The sequence below is a fragment of the Pomacea canaliculata genome, linkage group LG5 (genome assembly GCF_003073045.1).
Source record: "Pomacea canaliculata isolate SZHN2017 linkage group LG5, ASM307304v1, whole genome shotgun sequence".
NCBI classification, from domain to species: Eukaryota; Metazoa; Mollusca; class Gastropoda; order Architaenioglossa; family Ampullariidae; genus Pomacea; species Pomacea canaliculata.
Genome location: NC_037594.1, coordinates 27,724,779 through 27,746,289, shown reverse-complemented (window position 1 = coordinate 27,746,289; position 21,511 = coordinate 27,724,779). Strand labels below are relative to the sequence as shown.

Sequence of the window (21,511 nt, the reverse complement as noted above, 5' to 3'; positions counted from 1 at the left end):
ATTGTCTTTTCATCAGTTTCCGACAGACAGAGCCTTACAAGCCTTACACACAGAGTGCGTCATACGAATAAAATGACGTCAAATCTTCGCAATGACCTCAGACACTTCCTGTGTGTGTGACGTCATAAGGAGACTGATGTCACAAAGAGACTGACGTCATAAGGAGACTGACGTCATAAGAAGACTCTGACGTCACAAGAAGACTCCTCTGCTTGACCATCTCTGGAAGCTATCGTGGTTACTCGGCGGAAGGACACAAAGGTCGATTTCACTGGATTTTTTCAATGTTTATAAACATCGGCAACCGAAATAGTGCTAATAAGTGGTAATTAAGTGAGAAACGAATCCTTTATTTCTCCTGTATTGCTCTCGTGCTCTGTAATTGTAACTAAATATATTTTTGAAACGTTTGACCGTCGCCATAGCCTTATCACAAGCCTTTAGTATCTCTTTAAAATCTTATAGTAAAACGTGCAGTCGGCTTTATCAATGTGTTATTGGAAAAATCGCGTTGACCACTCACTAGGAATAACAGGATTCTATGAATATTTGTTTCAGTATTCGATAATTAAAAACTTAAAAAAACACAATTTAAATCTTATCTTAAACTACTCAATCAAAACAATATTTTATTACTCCTGTCAGCGCACGTGATAGTTCATCTGATACTGCGTGCTTATGTGGGCAACAAATGAGCACTACTCATCCCTATAGCTTGATTGTTTCCTACTTTTTTATGCGCGAGCAATTTCAATAACACAGATAAGTAATTGAAACTCGTTGGACACATCACTAGTTTGGATCACAAAAAGGGTACCATGAATTGAAACTTATTTATGTTTTACTTATTTAGAAAATAAATATCTGAAATGTCAATGTTTTTGACGGTTCATTTATAGTCGCTTGATAGAAACGGTATCATCTTAAAACATTTTCAGCAGAGTAATATTTCTTAAAGAGAAAACGATTCGATAAAGCTTTAAAACTTACATTTCTTTAAAAAATACGCTAAAGATAATGTGGCGACAATACTACCAAAGATATCGGAGCTCTAACAAAATCTTTTTTTTTTTTTAATTTTTCGAAAAAAATTATTCGTCAAACTATATAATCACAAAATACAAAAGAAATGTGTATGTCTTGAGCACACCCCCTCCACACACCGTTTGATTATGAAAATATTGTGTGGAGGGTGTGTAGATGTGAGTGACTGGTGTGTGAGGCTGATCCTTGTTACAAGAAAAGGGTAATGGAAGCGACAGATATGTGAAGATAAATCTCGGTATAACTTCCGGGGATAACTTGTATACTTGCATGAATCTGACTTCTATTATGCAAGATTATATTTTATTTATGTTATAAATTATATTTATTTACAGGCAGCGTTACTCTAAGGGCACTGTACTCACATAACCCCGCTCCATGTCCGAGGTAGGGGGTAGGATTACGAGGTTGTCTTTTCCGTTCGTGGCGACGATTTCCATTCCGTAGTTGGACGATGGATGCTTGGCCCAGCGCCGGACGACGCTGAGGACGTCCACCCGCTTCCAACCAAACGCCTTATCCGGGTACATTTTCTGCGACCAGACGACCTTGCGCTGAGACCGAACTCTCCTGGAGACTGGCGGCCCCAACCGCAGCAGCCGCATCTCCACCACACCATCGTCTGCTGCAGCCACGTGCCGCACGTAGAACCACAGGAAGGCCTTCTGGATGTGAGCTCGGTACACCACGGGGGGGATGGAGAAGAAGACCGAGTGCTTGCCGTGTGCCTCCTGTTGTGGTGGCACTGCTGACACATTCATTAAAAGCACAGTTAATACTGTCCAAGCTCTTTATATGCCAAGAGGAAAAACAAGTGTAAGCACATGTTTATCAGTTGTAAACTAACAGCTAGGATCCGTTAACAAACATTTACCAGCTGTAAACTTACATTAACTGAGGCCCTGTGCTCCACTGGGGATGAATAGGAGCAAGAAGAAGAAACTCGCGTTTAACAATATGTGAACATGCGTTTATCAGCTGTAAACAACGTTGCCATCTGTAAACACACGTTTACTGTAAGCTTACGTTTATCGGCTGTACATTTTTTGAGTAGAGTGCCTATATTTATTGATTAGAATATTATCATTATAAAATTAAATATGTAAATGCAGGTAGAATATCGATTGAACAAATTTCGGTATAACGAACGGGTTTTTCAATATAACACTAAAATTCGTCCAAAGTGGAGCAAAATTTCGTTATAACAAGATGGGACATGAACTAGGGACACCAGCGCAAAAAAAATATACACTGTTCCTTATGGTGACAAATTATTTTTTAAAACAACCTTTTTACGTAGTTTTTTTTTTTTTTTTTGCATGTTTACAAAAACAAAAATTGTGAGTGGTTCAATTCTGCAAAGAAAAGCTGGAGAGTTTGCAGCAAATCCTGGACAAAGTGCTTCTAAGCCCGCTGAGCCGCTTCCGATTGGATAAAATATTTCGGTCAAAGATATTTTGTTGAAGACGCAGACATACTACATGAGAAAGTAAACAATCGGTATTCAGGTGAAATAAAGATTGTTTTAGGAATGCGAAATACAACAATGAGGAGAAGAGAAAATCTTGGATGTGGCGACTGGCGACCTGTGTCCTAACGACCCAACTGCTCTCCAGTCATTGGATTTTTGTATCATCAAAACCACGAAGACCAGCTAAAGTACATTGTCGAGAAGGTCCTCATCATCTCCTGCAGGCGACCTGAGAAAAAAAATCGAAGTCAGGAAATGCTTGGACACGATCTGCGGTGAGTGGGACTTGGTTCAATTCTTTGCATTATCCGTTTGCTTGGCTTCGACTCACTATTTAACGAATCATCAGCTGTAGCGATTTTTTTAATGATCTGAATGGGTTGGTTAAGGCTCCTCCTACAAGCACACTTCCCCTTTCCCCCCACAAACACACATGAATTGTGGCCATTAATCATTGTATGAGAAGCTCATTTTACTAACACACACTTTGATGCGATGAAAGGTCGACAGAAACTTAGAAAATGTATCCTTGATAAACGGTTCTAACTGCAAAATTCCTTGAACAGTGAACTGAGCTCAGCTTCAGGTCCGATATGTCCTTAAGGGTGCACCAACGATGGTGTCTCTTTTTCCTTCGCCATCTTTTTTTGTTGTGGCACCTGAGAAATAAATACATGTTTTTCTAGTTTCCACAAGAACCCAACTTTGTTCTTCCAATACGAAGCCCATTTGACCGTTGAGCAAAGCAATGAATGTACCATTTGACCGTCTACGAAAACAGGGGAGAGTCTATTGGTACATCGTGTTCGGAAGGCTATTGCTGGTTTTATGGTGCACTTTCTGCAATCTCTTCATCTCCTCTCTTCCGAAAGAGTTGAGGAATGATCGAGGACGTATACTAACCATTGTTTTATGTTGTCGTCCTCCTGGTCTCCTAATGTAATGACACAGAGCAGTAAGCAGTCGTGTAAACTGGCTTTGCTTGGCTGTAAAATCCTCCCTCAACCGTAACTTCAACAGTAACTGTGTTCTGTCTCCTCCGCAGGAAAGTTCAAGAGAAACGGTTACAAAAATGTCCGGCGCTGTGTCATGATGAACTGACTGCAAAGCCGCAGGGACTCAATGATCGACTCGTTTGTGCACACCGAAGGGAGGTATACACACAAATGGATGCCAGAAAATAAGATTTAATGGGTCTAGTGTAGCATAAAACACACACACGAGCGCGCATACAGTTAGACGTGCAAACGCACGCATGTGATAAAAGGTCAAAGATACAGAAGACTGAGATGCCGGTACAGAAAGGAAGATCGACGATATCCTGAAGTTATCTCAACTATTCTCCAACGAAAGAGAATTATGGTTTAACTGTAATGAATAAAATAATTTGGAGCAGGCATGTCTGCGCTATTATTATACCAAATTAAATATAACAATATATATAGCGAATATAACGATACAATTTTGCAGCATCTCACCAATCAAGAACTTGGGATTTTACAAAACATCACATAAAAAGGCAAAATATTACAAAGTAAACCTTAACTGAAAAGTCTCACTCTAACATTTCTACAAATGGCGATGTCAGTACTCTGTTTAATAACAAAGAAATCGTAGCATGCGCAATATTAAAATGTGATGTTCGACGGTAATGACAAATCGTTTCTTTAACAGCTTTAAAATCATATTCAAAAGTTTCTTTAACTTTCAATAAAAGGCGGCAAGAAGCACTTGGTATTTTATGATAATTTAGAAACTCAAGGTTTGTGTATACGTGGTGCTGTAGAGTAAGTGTGAAACTAAAGGTAGAGGAGACTCTACAGCCTCATTTCACGAACCTACACATTGGACTCTCTTCGTCCTATTCTTACTACAAACGTTTGTTTACGCAGAGAAAACATGCTTGAAGACTTTTCCGTGAAAAACTTGTTCCTGTTTTTAGGGTTTTTTTTAACATGTTGTGAAGGAAGAGGAGTCTCTTCTTGTTAGCTGTGAGTTATGAACTGGGGAAGGATGGAGTTTTTGTTTTTGGCCCCATTACTTTTTAAGAATGATGATTACGAATAACAATGTTGAAGCAGAAAGTTTGTTTCTTTTCTAAAAATGCAGTAAGACCTATATCACATCTCTTAATATGCAAGACTTCTAATGATTCCCTTAATAAGCAGTTAATTATCTGAAGGTATACCATTAAATCCCATTAGGTGGTTACTTACTCCAGCAATCTCATCCCGTGCTTAATGTGGACAATGGTCGGAAAGCAAAGGCTGTTGGAATAAATCACGTGACATAGAACAAGGAGTGAAAGAGAGGACTAATCAATAGATGACTGGTTAACTGTCGCAAAAAAAATAAATAAATAAATAAAATGCCAGTTCTGCTGTATCTGAATGATCGCTGGGGCTCGATAATCGAGGTCAGATCTTCTAAAAGTCAGTCAACCAGCAAAGTGCGCATTAAAATTTCCGGCCGTTTGCTGAAGTTTGATGGCGATCTTGAAGCATGCCTGTGCTTGACAATGTGTTTATCAGTTGGGCTACAGAGCCTGAGTGATGGCTCCACCTCTCGCCATGGCGCCCAGCTTGACACAGAGTTGCCAACAGGTCAGCGCGCCCCAAGCCAAAGTCGATTCGTAATTATCGAAATTTCACCTGCTTTTGCCCACCCCCACTCCACATGAAGAGTGGAGCAGCAAACCGTTAGTGACATCAGGTCGGGCAGGCCTCTCCGCAGTGTATTTGTATTTGTGAGAGTATGAGAGTAGGGAAGAGAGAAAGAAAGAGAAAGAAAGAGGATGGGAGAGTGTGTGCAGAGATCAGTGCATCTGGGGCGCCCGCGAGCGTACAATAATTTCTCAACAGCAACAACAACCAACCAAAAAAAAAAATAAAAAATACAACAAACAAACAAAAACTTCACGAAGTCGTGTGCGCATGCGTGCAAACGATTTTGAGCGGTCGCTGCGTTACAACGGAAAGTTCTTGAATGTGTGACGGTCAGGTTACAGGGTTCAATACAAAATACTTCCAGCAACCTAGCAACAGGATGACGATCCGCACATAGGCGGTGGTGGATGTTTTGATGATGGTGGTTGTTGTTGTTGTGGTGATGCTGGTGATCACAATGTGAAGAGGCCGGAATGGGGAGGATGCAGTAAATATTTCAGCAGGTTACTGTTCCTCTTTGACACAAAAGGTTCCTTGCACTTCATCTGGTCATCTGATCTTTTTAACAACTTGTCCAGGTCCCATGTGGCTTGCTATTAGGTCTCACAGTTTGAACATGAGAAAAGAATACAGAAGGATGTAGGAGATTGTTTGGTGCAAACATTTATTTGTTTAAAAACAATTTACTCTAATGTAATAGTGTACAGGTAAATAGTCACAAGCTGAAATATAGTGAAATAAATCAGCGGGAATTTAAAGCATGTCTAAAACTAGAAACTGTAGAAAAGGTAGGGTAATATTTTTTTGTTGTAATGTTTATGCTTTATTTAGCAGGAGTGGAAACTCGGATAGCAAAGTAGTTAAAGACCTGGCGTCCAAACCAGAAGGGACGCCGGTTCGATACCCGTGTAGCACTGCAAACTTTGCCTCAGTAAACCCAGCTGTGGGGCATGAATTAGGGAACAACAAAACGGTGAGAGGAAAGGTGGGCACCACCTTCACAAAAATAATATAATATTACTGTTACTCAAGTCTAGATTTGAGAAATTATGTTTTTTTCAAACTAAAACTCCAAGAAGTAACAGTTGCTGCAATGTTAGATAGGGGTGTGCGAAGCAGACGATAATTTGTCAGCCAAGTGCGTCATTCACATGATAAAAGTCAGTCACTGTCATCAATTGTTATTTAGATGATAATTGCTATCTGTTTGCTGATAAGGTCGCCCTCAACGTGGAGAGAATACTGTGTCAAGCAGGCTGCTTGATAATCATGTCCTACTAAGATGAATGGATAGTGTCATCAGTCTGCAGAGGAAGACGAGCAGACTGTCTGGTCAACTGATTGTAATCCCAACTTGTGACAAGTATGTCAGGAATAACTGTCGGGGAACAAATGTGCTTTCGGTGCATGTTTAAACCATTCGATAGTGGGTAGATGGCAGGTATGGAAGGACAGAAAGTTTTACTGTTTTGCAACACATTTATTTAAAAAAAACGGGAGAATTCTGAGAAGGGAGACAGTTGACGTCGAGGGACAGACAGACACCCAAAAAAAACCAGTCAGCCAGACGGATTCTGCAATTTTGAAACTTCAATCGCTTTAGAAAACATTAATGATCGATTCCAAAAAAATACGACTAGGAGGAGATGCTGATGATGCTGATGATGCTGATGATGCTGATGATGCTGATGATGCTTATTATTATTATTATTATTATTATTATTATTATTATTATATTATTATTATTATTATTATTATTATTATTATTATTATTATTATTATTATTATTATTATTATTATTATTATTATTATTATTATTAAAGGTAACAGGAATAATAACCCCCCAAATTTTTTTTGAGATTTTCATTGATGCATCATAATATCAATATCGATGCTATCCTGTTTAGGTCTGGATATAAGCAACATAAAATCACTTATACCATCCTGTACATGTAGTAAATTCTGTAACGGATTTTGAGGAAGATAATTAATAATTATCGTAAAACGTTTCATGTCACAAGCATGGTACTTGGTTTTCTTGTAAAAGTAAGAAGGAACCAGAGAGACTTGCAGGTGTAGTTGAATCTGCATCAAATATGATATTGTCTTTAGGAATAACTTCACAGCACTGGATCATGGACTATGGGAAGCCGGCTTCTTGGCATCTTCGCCACAAGAAACAAGACAGACGATCATTTACACTGCCGCGACCAAACACGAAACTCAAGATTCTGAGGCTCAAAAATAAATAAAATTGAGAGAAAGCAAGTAGTCAGCTTTAAGCAATTGTTTTCTCATTTTCTGTGAACCCTGACCTTTTCCGAGCTATTTCGTTAGCTAGCTTTTCTACTTTGAGATTCTGGTGTTATTAACTTTTTTCCAGTCTCCCACACGAAACAACTTTGTATTGTGAGAAGTTCCAGAATCTTTTTGTTTTTGCTCACTTTTGTCAGATTGTTTGTCGCACAGAGCATTAACTCCTTTAAAAAATCAACCTTCTGCAAATGGAATTCGCCATTACTGAACACATAAAATATTTTCACTGACTCATCTGTTCTTCGCCTGTCTGTAGCACGCGGGTTAGCAGGTAGACAGATAAAAGTGTGATTATCTGTAGGTCAGGATGTCATAACATGCAGCACTTTAACTCAGGGACAAAAGAGATCCCTGGGAATTTTTACAACCAGATACAAGTCGTTCACCTTAAACATGACCTACCCTTCCCCAAGCCCCAAGTTCTGTGGACGATGCTAAAGATAGGAGTGAGCACAACTCACTCATTAATTCGGTAACAAAGCTTTTGGCAGTGGGTGTGACAGCGACAGTGACAGTTAATAAATATTCCGACATTTTCCACACATATAAATCATGACAGCCTTCTTCGCACCTTTTTTTTTCTCGCTCCTCCTATTCCAATATTGCAGACTCAGCACTTTTGGCTCCCAAAAGCGAACTATCTAGTTTCTTCCACTCTTCATATCATCAGATGAAGAACTGCTCCACTGGCCATCTACAACCCGTGTAACCCACTTCTGCCGTGACCTTTCCCCTCTCTGCAGGTTACCAAGGGTTGCTGGCTTTGCCGAATTTTTTTTTTTTTTTTTTAGTGGATGATTTAAGTACTGTTTGCAGGCGAAGGCTTCTCATTACTGATTTTGTCTGGTGGAGCTCCTGCTGGTTTGCTGTCTGCACCTGGAGGGTAGCTCACTGATAGCTAAGTGTGCCAGACATTTCTCATCTTTACCTTGCTTACATGTCGCTGCGACCTTCAGCAAAGTAAGATTGATGTCGTCGGTTCTTTCATGAAAAAAAACAACAAAAAAACTCCAAACTTCTATGTGATATACCTTCCTTCTGATTGAAACTCCTCATTTGTTCCTTTTTTGTAAGAAAATCAGACAAAGAGGAATAAAACAAAATCGCGAGGATGTAATACATTAACAAACTAAACACAGTAAAATCTTAATTTGACAAATTATTATTTCTACTAACAGTCAAAGATTCTCGCCATGTACAGAGAAAGGGAAAATCGTATATGTTGTTAATGTCATTGTGTGCTCATCTTTTTCTTGTATCTGATGTTTGTCTTTCCCACCTACCCAACCCCACTAATCATATCTTAGTGTTTCGGCAAAATAATTGGTTTAGTCTCGTGTGTGTTGAGCTGTAACAGTAAATGTATTTTCTGGGGACATAGAGGCCATTATTTCCTGTAATGGTTATAGCCTCATCAACGAAAATTTTGTTTATACACATTGAGTATATTTTATACACCTTTTGTATATATGCATTAGTCGAAACATTTTATTATTTGATATGACATAAAAAATTTTGTTGAGTGTGGTTTTGTACTGACTAACATAGTTCGACCAGTAAAATCAGTATAAGCTGGTATAGTTTAGTATATCAACATCAGCAAATGCATTAAGCTGTATCTGTCCTTTCCGAAACTTCTACAGCACAATAATAAAAACAACCGACAATGTGAGGGCACCTTTGATGTGTGTGCCAAAACAACTAGAAAAAAAATTAAGGATGACAAACTCATGAGGAGCTTACACGAAAACACGTATAAGTAAATAAATGCCTGTCAATGAGGAAGAAATCGGTTTTTACATCGATAAATATGTATCCAATTTTTCTGTTATATTTTAACTGTAACAATGTCATCAGCAGAAGTAAGTTGTAACTATAACATACAAATTCAATCATGGAAATTAACCATCTATCAAATTTAGAAAAAAAATTACTGGAGCTTATCTTACACAAACGCCCATGTGAACTGTGGTTATATTTTATTAACAATAATAAACGTGGAAAAATTAACTCCGATGCGCCCATTTATTAACAGCATGGACATATATAGAGATATTAGTTCCTAGTAACAAAGAATCAATAATAACACAACGAGACTTCAATGTCCGTGATTGTTACCGATCACATTATGATGCAGAGAAGATTGACTGACCAGTCAGTCCAGTGAATTCTGTTTGTAGGTTTTAATTTTGTAAATCCAAGCTTCTAAGTAAAGTGTAAATCTGTCGGGCTGTACTGCATACTTAGAAGTTTCATTTTCTGTGGAAACAATTGCTTCTTAACCACGACAACATGAGCGATGTTTATCTGACTCCAAGACACGCAGACATGAGCCGCACTCTCTAGTCTCGGAGAATAATTTTCGTCTGCTCTCCTAGTGTCGAGTCAGCAATCCGATGTTTGACGATTAAACATGATTATGTGCTGATTCTTTGGAAATTATTAATTTAAAATTAACCTGACCTGATCATTAAGAACAAAAAGTTGTCTTTTAAATTAAACTTGCTGACATTTTAAAACTTGAGATTACTTTTCACTGTAATGCGATGCCGTCTGGTGACTAGACATGAAAAGACAACTCAATCCTTTCATTTTTTTTCCCTCGGAATATTGTTGTTCCCTAAAACTCCTCGAAGTCCACTTCCCACTGGTCAAAAAGTATTTGTTCACAGAGTTAGACTATACTCAGACCCTATCTGTGCAGTTCATGGCGTCTGGACGAAAGCGACTTTAATTATTGTCAATTAGAAAGTCTTAGGCAGACAGCCTGATCCACTCCATCCTGGGGTTGCTCATTTAAATGAATCTCAGCTTGCCCAGAAAAAAAAAAATTTGCGTTTTCACCGACATCTGGCATTTTCTTAACTAGTGTGTGAGTGGGCCGGACACACACAAAAAAAAAAAGTAAATGAAGAAGGAAATTACAGCTGACATAAACATCTTTGGCTCTACACCTTCTTCTCTACTCTTTCCTCTCATCCGAGCGATCGTGAATTTAAACTAATAAGTAAAGATGGATCACCAGAGAGAGAGAGAGATGGAAAGTCTTGTGGCATGGAGTAAATTTAAATGTCGTTGCTTACAGACCCTAATTCATTATAAAGCAGAAAAAACTGAAATGTAGGTGACAAGATACTACAGAGACCGCTTAGGAACTTGTGAAGTAAACAGTATTTCTATGATAAGCATTAAGGAAGGACAGAGTAAATTATCTGGGATGTAATAGCGCAATATAAATAAAAAACTAATAAAGGTTTGTTTGTATTTTAGTATCGATAAATAAATTATACTAGTAAGGATATACTGCTTGTGACTATACAGTCAAGAAATTATGGGGTGGGCTTTTTTGGTTTGTTTTTCTCTCAAGTAATGGAATATAGGAACTATCGGTTCTCACATCCATATTAGCAAGAGTGGAATAAAACAGACATATGCGACTCTGCTCCTGATCAGCAAACGTCCGTTTGAATAACATGAGGAAGGCGGGTATAGCATCATCTACATACTGCAATCCTAGCATCATTTTTCATTCCAAACCCGATATTGTCTGACAGAATTTTAGAACCATATCCATATTTTTTTCTAACATGCCAGCAATGATTTTTCTATTTTATTCATGTGATTCTTTTTCTTTGTTTTTTTTTTATATCTTTTTTAACAGCAATTTCTTTAGGTCATCCTTCTTGTCCTTTTTTTAAATTGTCTGCATAAGGGATCAGTCCTTTCAAGGCTTTAACTGTGGCCGCAAGGAGGACTAGGTGTAAAGCTAGTCCCAGTCTAAGCCAACTATACCAAGGCATAGCCTCTAGCCAGAAATCCGATCCTCGGGGCTTTGTTGACAAGCGTTCAATCGTCGCACCACCCTGGGTGTTATTCATCGACGTCGGTTCAACGTTTTCATGGGTTCAAGTCTGCGCTAACCGAGGACCGCTAACCGTGGTTAACTTAACGGTGGTGCTCACTTTCTTCAAACCGATGGTTAAAGATGGCGGCGATTAATTGGTTCAGGGCAAGACTGAGGGGTGTTTTGAGGAGAGAGAGAGAGCGCGTTTTTCGTGATAGGATTAATCCTAGTAATAAATACAATGATGTTGAACTGTTGAAATTTCTACATCCTGTGCTACAAGTTTGCTTAGCATTGAGGTATTGTGCCACGGGCTGTTTTCCAGATGTTTGCCGGGAACTTTTAATGTGAGCCAGCCAACAGCATCAAGGACCATAAGAGCTGTGACAAGTTCTTCTCAGTCTTGTACCACAGTGGATTCGCTTTCTGGATCAAGATGAGACAGACCTGCAGAAAAAGAAACTATGAAATAGCAAGATTCCCTGGCATCTTTGGCTTTGTGGATGAAACTGAGAATAAGCATGAATATATGAATAGAAAGAATACACATTCCATGAATGTGTGAAATTATTTTTTTTAATTCTTTGGTGTTTTAATTGTTGCCAGCACAATTATTTTGTTGTTGCTGTTGCTGGTGTTGTTGTTGTTGTGCCAGCAGGTAACAACTTTGTAGATAGTCCTGTAACCCCTATATTTTAAGTCACCACTTTGTCAGGATTTCATATAATTCATTTGACTTTTCAGTCATGAACATTTTTACTTGGTTTCTGACAGGTATTCAATCAACCAGGATCATAGATGAGAAATCTGTATAAATGCAAATGATGTAACGTGTAATTATGTAAATAGTATTCTTGCTGAAGTATTTCCATTCCCTTGCAAGCTTGTATACATGTACTTACTTATTTTTATAAGTATTTCAGAAATATGCTGGCCTTCCCATTTAATTATATTTTTATTGGTGTGCAAAAGTGGTTTGGTAAAGACACTTGTTACATGATCATTGGGAAAAATGATTTGGAAAAGAAAAAATGCCCGTTATAAAGATACAATATGCTTTATTCTTTTCCCATCCCAGTCAACAGTTCAATCTATATTGTGCTTTGTTTTCTACTCTACATTACAAGTTTACTCACCTTTTATCCCCTTGACCAGCTGTGTGTCTTTTCCAACAATGACACGGAGGATATCGTCATAGGGTTTCGTGACAACCCCTCCGTTGCCCGGTTGGTTCCGCGCTGACTCTCTGGCTTGATGTTTCCTTTTCAGATTATAAAGTTTCTCTGTACTTCGTCGCTGATGCGTGTTGTGGCTCCCAGCGACGACACTTTGTGTGCAAGACAATTTTGGTTTTGTCCTTTTTGGACAGATCTGAACCTATGTTGGACATATTTATTTTTCTATTCTCTAGAATGTTTTACAGCCTCAGCCTCATCACCTTGCGGTGAGAAATTTCGTATTTCTGAGTCTAGTTTTTCGCCATATTTCTTTCTAAGTGTTCATATTGGGATATCTTATGTCCCTAAAACAAGCCGTCGGTTTAGTAACCCATCATGCTTTCTTGTCCATGAATATGCCGATAGCTTTACCGTCGGTTAGGGCAAAGCGGTTGGTTCCCTAACCAACGGTTGTTAACTTGGGCGTCGGTTGCTTGACCGAAGTTCATGAATATAACCCTGACCAGTGATACAAACGATGACAGTAATGACTCATTACACATACTGCCAATGATGAGGCTGATGACACGAAGAACAGACACACAATCACGCTCTTAGTTTTGCTTCACAAGGTTCATTTGAATGTGTGGCTCTCTATTCTCACTATTCACATACGTTTCTGTATTTCATCTCATGCTCACGTCCTTTCTCATTAATATCCCCATGTGAGATAATGCTTTTAGTCTGTATGACACAACTAATTATGATGCACAGCAGTGTGTGTAAGACACGCGCCCACTGCTCATCTAGTCACGTGAACGCAAGAAAGCAGGCAAGCAAGCAATCGAAAAAAATACCCACAAAAATAAAACTTTCAGCAGCCTGTAAAAGCCGTGGAGGTATAACATTTTCAATATTTTCCTCCGCAGCCATCGCAAATCGTAGCAAATCCGGACAGACAAGCGAGATCGTTTTCCCATCCACACACCACGCACACCGACGGCGACAAGACGACGCCACCAGAAGGACGTCAGCCATTGACAAGTGCGCATGGGAAGTTGATTAATTCGATTTCCGCTCGGTCCGAACAGAGAGAAGTCAGTTTTTGGTCGAAACGTTTCTTTTTTCTTTTTTTCTTTTTTTTTTTTTTTTCAATCTCAGCTCGGCTTCATTGCCCACTGCACGCGAAACGAACCCGGCCTGGGATGTCGATAATACAATGGCCGAACGTGGAAAAAGTGACAATCTAGTTTACGCTTAAACTCAAATTATGGAATAAAACCAAAAATTCGTGAAAGGACACTAAAGAGAAACGAGAATAGCTGGTTGTGATGTATGATGGGAACATCAAAGACAATTTTTTTTTGCACTTATTCAGACTGATGTTATCCAAATCGCGTGATTTATTTCCTGCATGACTCACCGCCCACGGAATGAACTTGTGAACGAGTGTGAGCAGAAGTTCTTCTGTCAAGTTATGCGTCAGCGAGGAACGAGACATGTTTTCCGTGAAATTTTATTTACTACATGGATAAGGTTATTTAATTCACGTTTTTGTTTGTTTTCGTGGCGAATTTCAACTTATATTCAAGTTGTCTATCATGGACGGTATGATCCAATGTTAAAATATTTTTCCTCTGGAAATTTCAATTCCTAAATAAAAAAAATTTTCTCCTTCAACACTATTGAAAGTAAAGCAAAAGCTGTTTTCCCGATTTTTTTTTTTTATTAAAATCTAAGCTGAAAATTGTCTCATCTTGTAGACAATTATTCTTATAAATCAATTATACTTTTAAGACAAACACGGTACAGTACAGAATGATTTGTACATAATTCGATGTAATTAAATAATAATAATTAAATAAAGTATAATATATAAAATATAAAAATATGTAAAAGTGCGCCCAAGTTGTTAGAAGTTAGGCTCAGAAACTGCCTTTTAAAGCGATACCTGGCGCGAGGATAACGGTCCGACTTAACGAGTAAAAGCTCTGACGTCAGCGCTGTGGATAATTGGCGGCTCGCTGATGTACTCGGATGCGAGAAATTAACCAGATGAAGATAAATGACAGCAAGCATCTGTTGAGCAAACAGGAATTCACATCCAAGACTGGGAAAGATGGAGTGTTACTCCGCGATGAAATGTGGGGTACCGAGCTGGGACCTGACACCAGATTAGCACTGGGTCACACCAGGTCACGGAGGTCATGAACCGCACTGACGGGCTGTGGCTTTTACGAGTGGGCTTCACCTGCACTCTTGCAGGCAACAACGACTGTTGCAATTAAATTTATTAATTTCCGAAGCTTTTCCCTTGTAACGAAGGTTATCTAAAAGTGCTGAAAACGAAGCTTTCAGCGATGTGATAATTATTTTATTTTAAATACTTTTTTTTCATGCGATTGGGCTTTATTTCTCTTTACACACTACTGACAGCACGAACGAGCACTGACTTTATTCCTTAATATTTCTTATATATAGTATAAAAAAAAACATGTGTGGGATTGGAGGGAACGACTTGTCTAGACAGTCGCATTAAAAGAAATTTTGCATAATTTTTGTCTGCCTGAAAAGGAATAATAGATGATGTAATGCTGTACTTTATTGTTCGTCTTCTCTCACGGTGCTACTCCAAATCGAACTCGTGACCACCCCTCCTCCCTGTCTCCCATCCCCCCACTCGAAGGAAAAAGATCTTGAACCGATCCCAGCATCGAGGCTCGAACGCTGTGCTGATCACAAGAGTTCGTCAAGCGAAACGGGATCAAAGTACGGCCAGGCACTTGGCCTTTTGAGGTCGGTCACGCGTGTAATTACCCACCGAAACCCCTCGATCCATTCTAACGCTTGGCTGCACGACCTGGGTCTCAGCAGGGAGCGAGGCTGGAGCTGCTCGGCACTGGGCAAGGTCCATGACCTCACACCCCAACCAGGTTGCGAGTTGAACTTGAAGACCACTTAACTGAAGCAGGTTCACAGTTCTTAAAAAAAAAAAAAGAAGAAGAAGACAGTTGACAGAATGTGAAGCCTATGGTTATGCAATGCAGATGGATGAGTTTGGACAAGGCGGGAGGAGGACTTCACGAAGTCAAAGGAGTTTTTATGTTTAACCCAGGTAGCAGCCTGTTGCATTGTGGTCCATTGTAAAGGTCAATCACTTTTACAGAGACTAGACGGAGAGAGATACGGAGAATGAACAAAATAAAACATATTTTCGTTTAATATTTGTATCGCATGTCATCACAATCAAAACAGGTTGAACTCTGCGGTGACCAACAATACTCAGAAAACAGAAATAATAAAAATGTAAGGTAACAATAGGATGCCGTGATGCACGAAACGCACTTAGCCAACTTGCAATCAACAAGAAATCCAGGGGAAACAAAAAAATAAGAAAATCAAGTTTAAAATACATTTAACTAATTAAAATAGAAAATGAATTGTTTTGAGGTATGGTATGATACTTATTATACGGTAGCAAAAATCAAGTTCTTTAATTTGTTTACAGTTATTTACTTATTTAACAACAAACTAGCCGATATACCGAGTGTTCTGTTTGTTTACACAGCAATAAATCGTGTAAAGGGTATTTTAAATGCCTTGTTTTCGACCTGACAGTGCATGACATCTTTGTCCTATAAGAAGTATACATATACCTATTTTTTCAAACACGAGGAATCATTTTCCTGCAGGATTATGTAATGGAACTATTATTATGGTTTAGTAAATGGGATGACAGCTGATATGATGTACATTATGTACAGACTGTGTAAAAACTATGATACGACTAGCTACCCAGGAAGCCAGGTAAACTCTAATAGAACGATTTTGTTCAACACATGAGTATGCGCCGACTTCCGTAGAACTGACAGCGCTACTCGTCTCCATAGTGTTCATAATAATGATTAAAATTAATATACGTATACGCATATATATATATACACAAGTCCATACATAGATATATATGTATATATGTGCGTCTGGTTGTGCGTTTGTTTGTCAGAACGCATATATGTGTATGCTTCAGTTCACAAATTAGTGTGCCTGGGAGCATGCACGTGTCTATGTGACAGAGAGAGAAAGAAAGAAAGAAAAAGAAACAGCACGCTTATTTTACGTCCGACAGAGAAATTGCTTGTACGTGCGAGTGTTCGCGAGTGTGTTCATGCGTTAGTGTGTGAGCGGCACCGCGACAGAAAGATGAAGGAAAACACTTTTTTTCTAAATCCTAATTTAGAGGGAGGTTGTCAGAAGTGCCAGGACGACTCACATGCCATCAGCTGAGCGACAGATGCGTGCCAGTGACAGGTGATCTCGTGTCACTGCGCTCAGGTAGAAGCATCTGCCCCGCCAGCCCACCTGTCCCTCGCCTCCTGCAGGCCCGTACCTGGCAGCACTAAAACTAAAAATACCCGATCGCAGTCATCACCCGAGCTCATCTCTCTCTCTCTCTGCCTCTCAGCCAGCCTCCCAGCCAACACCTGACATTTTTACTGCACGGTGATGGGACTGGTCAATGCCAGTGTCAATGCTGTGACTGAAGTCAGAGTGAGAATCCTCCCGTACCACCCCTTCATCACCCTTTCTTTTTTCGATCTCCCTTTACACTTTCTTTTGTCTCTCTCTCTATCTTTCTCTCCCGCTTGTAAAATTTACATTCGGAATTATTTTCTCGTTCTTCATGTTAATAATTAATTTTTCAGGGAAAATCCTAGCAGTTTGGTTGATCACTTCTCAGCCTATCATATTTACATATATATTGACAAGAATATGTTTTATCTTCGTGATCCCATTTCCCAACGAAGTAAACATAAAAGAATTTATCTTGGGGGGTCGGGGACTGAGTCAAAAGCTGGGTCACATGTCAATGCGTTCTTATGCACACGATTTGTGACAGTATTCACTGTAGAATTACCTTTGTGCACTAATGACTACAGATAAGAGGATGTTGTTGTTGTTGTTTCACGCCGTCAGCAAGAAAGGCCACATCAAGGTTAGTTCTGTAAACAGGTGACACAACCTCAGCTCTACTTTGTGTTTACTTGAGATGCGAACTCAGGACGATTTTTTCTAACGGTCCTGATGACAGGTGATTTGCTCTTTACCTTGAACCGCCTACAGTTTGAAGGGAGGAAGAAAGGAAGAATAGGGACTATTTGTCATTGCTCACCCCTTTCCCAGAAAATAATATAAAATTGAGTGAAGATCAAATCAGCAGCCACGCTTCACAAACTGAAAACTAGTTTGTGTGTCGGTACACCTGCCTGACCAACATAATCTTTGTTCTAAATGCTATCTCACACCTGATATTTCATTTTCCATAAATTAGAACCTTCTGGTCCTCTGTACATCTGGAATATTTCATAGGTCTCTGTCAACGAATTCACTCTGCATTATACACAATCTCAAGAAATCGCTCTGAATTCAAATCGTAAAATGTAGAAACAGAGACAATGGACTGGACAGGACCGTCTGTTCATCACCGTACAGGCGACAACACTCGTGTGAGTGTGTGAGTGTGTGAGTGTGTGAAAGAAAACTCGAGACCTTTTTCACGTATTGTTGACATGTTCTATAATTCTGTTTGATTTTTTTAATACGTTGTTCGTGGAAAAAAAGAGTATCACAATCGATTGGGCGTAGGAGCATGATTCACGTATTGACGAGCGCCGACCACCGCAAGAGTGTCTTTCTGGGTCTGTGATTCAAGCACACCCCGGTGATTGCGATAATTGATTTCTTTTGTCGCATTCGTGTTAAGTGATTGACAAAACTTCAATCTACGAGAAGAAAGCCCCCTAGTATGTCTTCTGTGGTACTTTTGCGTGCTGCGAGTGTGCGTATTGTGTACGTCCATCTTTGCATGAGAGAGATAGAGAATAAAAGGACGAGTGCGAGAAAGCAAACGCTGCAAAATATTCATGACATCTTTGTTAGAATTCCTTCCTTCCTTACTCTTATTCCTACCCAAACTCTGGTTTAATGTTTTTCGTGGTTATAGCCTCTAAGTTTATATCAAACCTCGAAAGAAGAGAGAGGACAGAGTGGAAGTAGAACTTTTGCGTAGTTAGGTGTCACGCTCAGGTCAAGGCCACATAAAATATTTCTGTTATCTCTCGACTATCGCATTCCTTTTCCATGTTTCTCTAACTCTTTTCATCATTAGTCCGTTAATTCACGATTTAGTCATCAAAGCGACACATTACAAAATAATGGTGCTATTAAAATTAAGAGCTTCTTACACTATCATCCACCCGATGTGCGAGACATGTGATAGACATTAGTACCCAACACACGATGTGAGAAACATCTGATAGACAGTAGTACCCAACACCCGAGACACTAAGATAGTGGACATACTGAAGGCTACTTTGTCTGTGTCAGCGATATCATTATCTATATCGTCTAAAAGGAATGAGACAAAGATGTCTGACCCGCTTAAGGTCAACAATACACGTGCGCTAGAGGCCAGGCTCCATGTGAAAATATTGAGAATTAAATATAAAACTTAAATAATAGCAGTAATAACTCCGAGATACATATGTATATATACTTAGCGCACTTTGTGCAAACGAGATCACAAATCGGTTAAAATGTGTTTGATGTGCAATATAAAACATGTCGCCTCTGTATAGATGAAAATATGCGATTTTGACCTATGACACTAGTAAGTAAGAAGGCTGTAGATGTTGTATCATCACTTTGTAGATAATTCCCAAGAAATGCAAAGTGTAGTATAGGATAATGGTTTACATCTCTTTTGATAAAATTCCCGAAAACCACGTTCATAAGAACAAGAGAAGATGTAAGCAGGACTTACCTGGCTTTGCCACCGTGAAAACCCGCTCTGGTGGTGTGTAGTTGTCGTCGTCGTAGGAATCGTGGAAGCGGTCAGTCATGCCGTAGGGCGCATCCTGCATGAGGCTACTGTCATGGATGCCCGGCATCTGCTCCAAGGCCTTGGGCACAGGGAAGGCCGTCCGGTTGGGCAGAGAGGTGATGTGCAGCTTCTCCAGAATCTGTCGCTTCATCGACGCGATGCGGTACTGCCGGTCCTCCTTCCTCACCTGGCAGTGAGGACAACCGCTCTCCCTACTATCCTCCCTGTCTTTGTCCTGTTTGATCTCCTCCCGGTCAACCCCCTCTCCCTCCCGCCACTCTACGCTGTCCCCTCCATCCCCACCCTCCGAACCCTTCCCCTCCTCCTGCTCGTCACCAACGGTCTCCGTCTCGGTGTCACTCTCGTCCCAAAGGTCAACCGGTACATGAAAGCGGTTCCTCCGCTCCGTTTCGTGATGGCCTGACAGAGGTTGCTCGTCCACCGGCAATTTTGACGATAAGTCATCGCTTTTGTCTTTATTGTTACCAGGAAATAATTCTCTAGACGACGAAGGCACAGAATGAAACTTTTCTTTGTTATTGCTCCAATAGTCTTGATGATCAAACAACTTTCCTGGGAAAAGATCACCACTCGTATGTCCTCCCTCCTGCACCGTCCTCCAGTCCGGCGTTCCCTCCGCCGGCTTCTTTCCTCCCAGAGTTTCTGTCGCGAGGCGGGACACAGGAACTTGCAGAGGTTTCGCCGATACTATTTCTGCTGCGGTTCCTGAAGGCACAACAGACAACGGGTCGGTGATGGAGGAGACATTTTTCACACCAGGGTTGTGGTCGTCTTTTTCTTCGCCCTTCGGCAGGCTGGACAGCTTGGCCAGCACGTCGTTGGGAAAAGCAGAAGCAGTGGAGGGCGGCAAAAAGAGGAGACACAGAGCCAGCGACAGAGAACCGCACCCCACGGGCCTGTGCCTGCGCGACATGTCGGCCGCAGTTTGAGATGTGGACGGTCCTGCTGGCCTGGCTGGCCGCCGGCACTCGACTCGACCTACAGTCGCTTCCGTACCGCGAGCTGCTTCACTCCTTCAAGTCTCCTCGCTTGTACTCGACACCGAGCCGTGAAGAACGAGCTTTGGGCCGCTGGGTGAAGATACCGTGAGAGTGTGTGTGTGTGCACGCGCGCGGTGTACAAGTGGTGTGTTGGCGTGTGCAGTCGCGAAGTGCAGGGATGTGATTTCCACCTGCTTTTTCCGCCTGCTCGCGGATCGAGCTTTTATACAGCCGGTAACGCTCAAATCGCACAAGCGAGCGAGAGAATCCACTGTCCTGCTTACAGCGCACCGGCCAACACCATGTTGGGGGGGAGGGTATGTGCCGTGACAGGACAGCCTACACCTGCAAGGGCGATGACTTGAGTCGTCAAATTGCGGGGCGAGGAGGAAAACAAGGAGGTAACACTAGGTGCCGCGCGTTTTTCCAGCGCAGGGTTGCAGGTGATCAGCTGATCGGCGGGCCTCATGACATCTGGCGGACATGGTCGCTGTGCTGTGACGTACATGCACCGTCGTCGCATTGGTGACGTTCTCCGCATTGTTTTCATATCTACCACTGTACTACCTGCAAAAAAAAATGATAAACACTTTCATTGATATCGGCCTTTGTTTTCTGAAAGGTGTTTCAGCACCAAAAAAAAAACATATTTATTTCAAAAAGGTTTAGCAGCGTAAAAACCCTCACGTCTGGAATGATTTTGTTCATTTAATAAAGAGATGTAACTTATTACAGGTTTCTTTCCGATCCAAAGGAGGTATAAAGGGTACGTACGATGGTGGTGCGCGGTGGCGCAGTGGTTTTGCCTGGCGTCGCAGTAGAGAGCTGACGCATCCCCGTTTAGGACGAGGACAACAGACGTTCTCCTTATATGTGGATTACATCATCAGCCAGTGTGACTCACCTGTGGAGTGGAAGGGGGGAAGCAGAGGACGCCTCTCTCACTCGTAACACAGTCGTTAGGGAGATTTTGTAACCTGCGCGAAAATGAACAGATATTAATGAACGCGCGTGATGCGTAAATTAAACGCAGCTCACACACAAACACACATTCATAAAGATGCTCGGAAAAGGAAAGGAAAAAAAGAAGGGAGACAATTAGAAGGAGGAAGGTTGGACATCTGGTGGTCAC

General features: G+C 40.6%; 1 protein-coding gene across 2 annotated transcripts in view; it reads right to left on the bottom strand.

Annotated features, from left to right (window-relative positions):
- LOC112564296 (growth/differentiation factor 8-like) overlaps positions 1 to 21,230 on the bottom strand; it is a 30,964-nt gene extending 9,734 nt beyond the window's left edge. Inside the window, exons 1-3 of one of the 2 annotated variants that reach the window (XM_025239004.1) lie at positions 21,154 to 21,230; positions 19,319 to 20,946; positions 1,410 to 1,792 (exon numbers count right to left, since the gene is read on the bottom strand). In XM_025239004.1, the coding sequence (XP_025094789.1) occupies positions 1,410 to 1,792; positions 19,319 to 20,312 (1,377 nt within the window). In that variant the 5' untranslated portion in view covers positions 20,313 to 20,946; positions 21,154 to 21,230. The remainder of the gene's footprint in view (positions 1 to 1,409; positions 1,793 to 19,318; positions 20,947 to 21,153) is intronic. The other variant, XM_025239006.1, reaches the window with a different exon arrangement.
- Between the last annotated feature and the right edge of the window lie 281 nt (positions 21,231 to 21,511).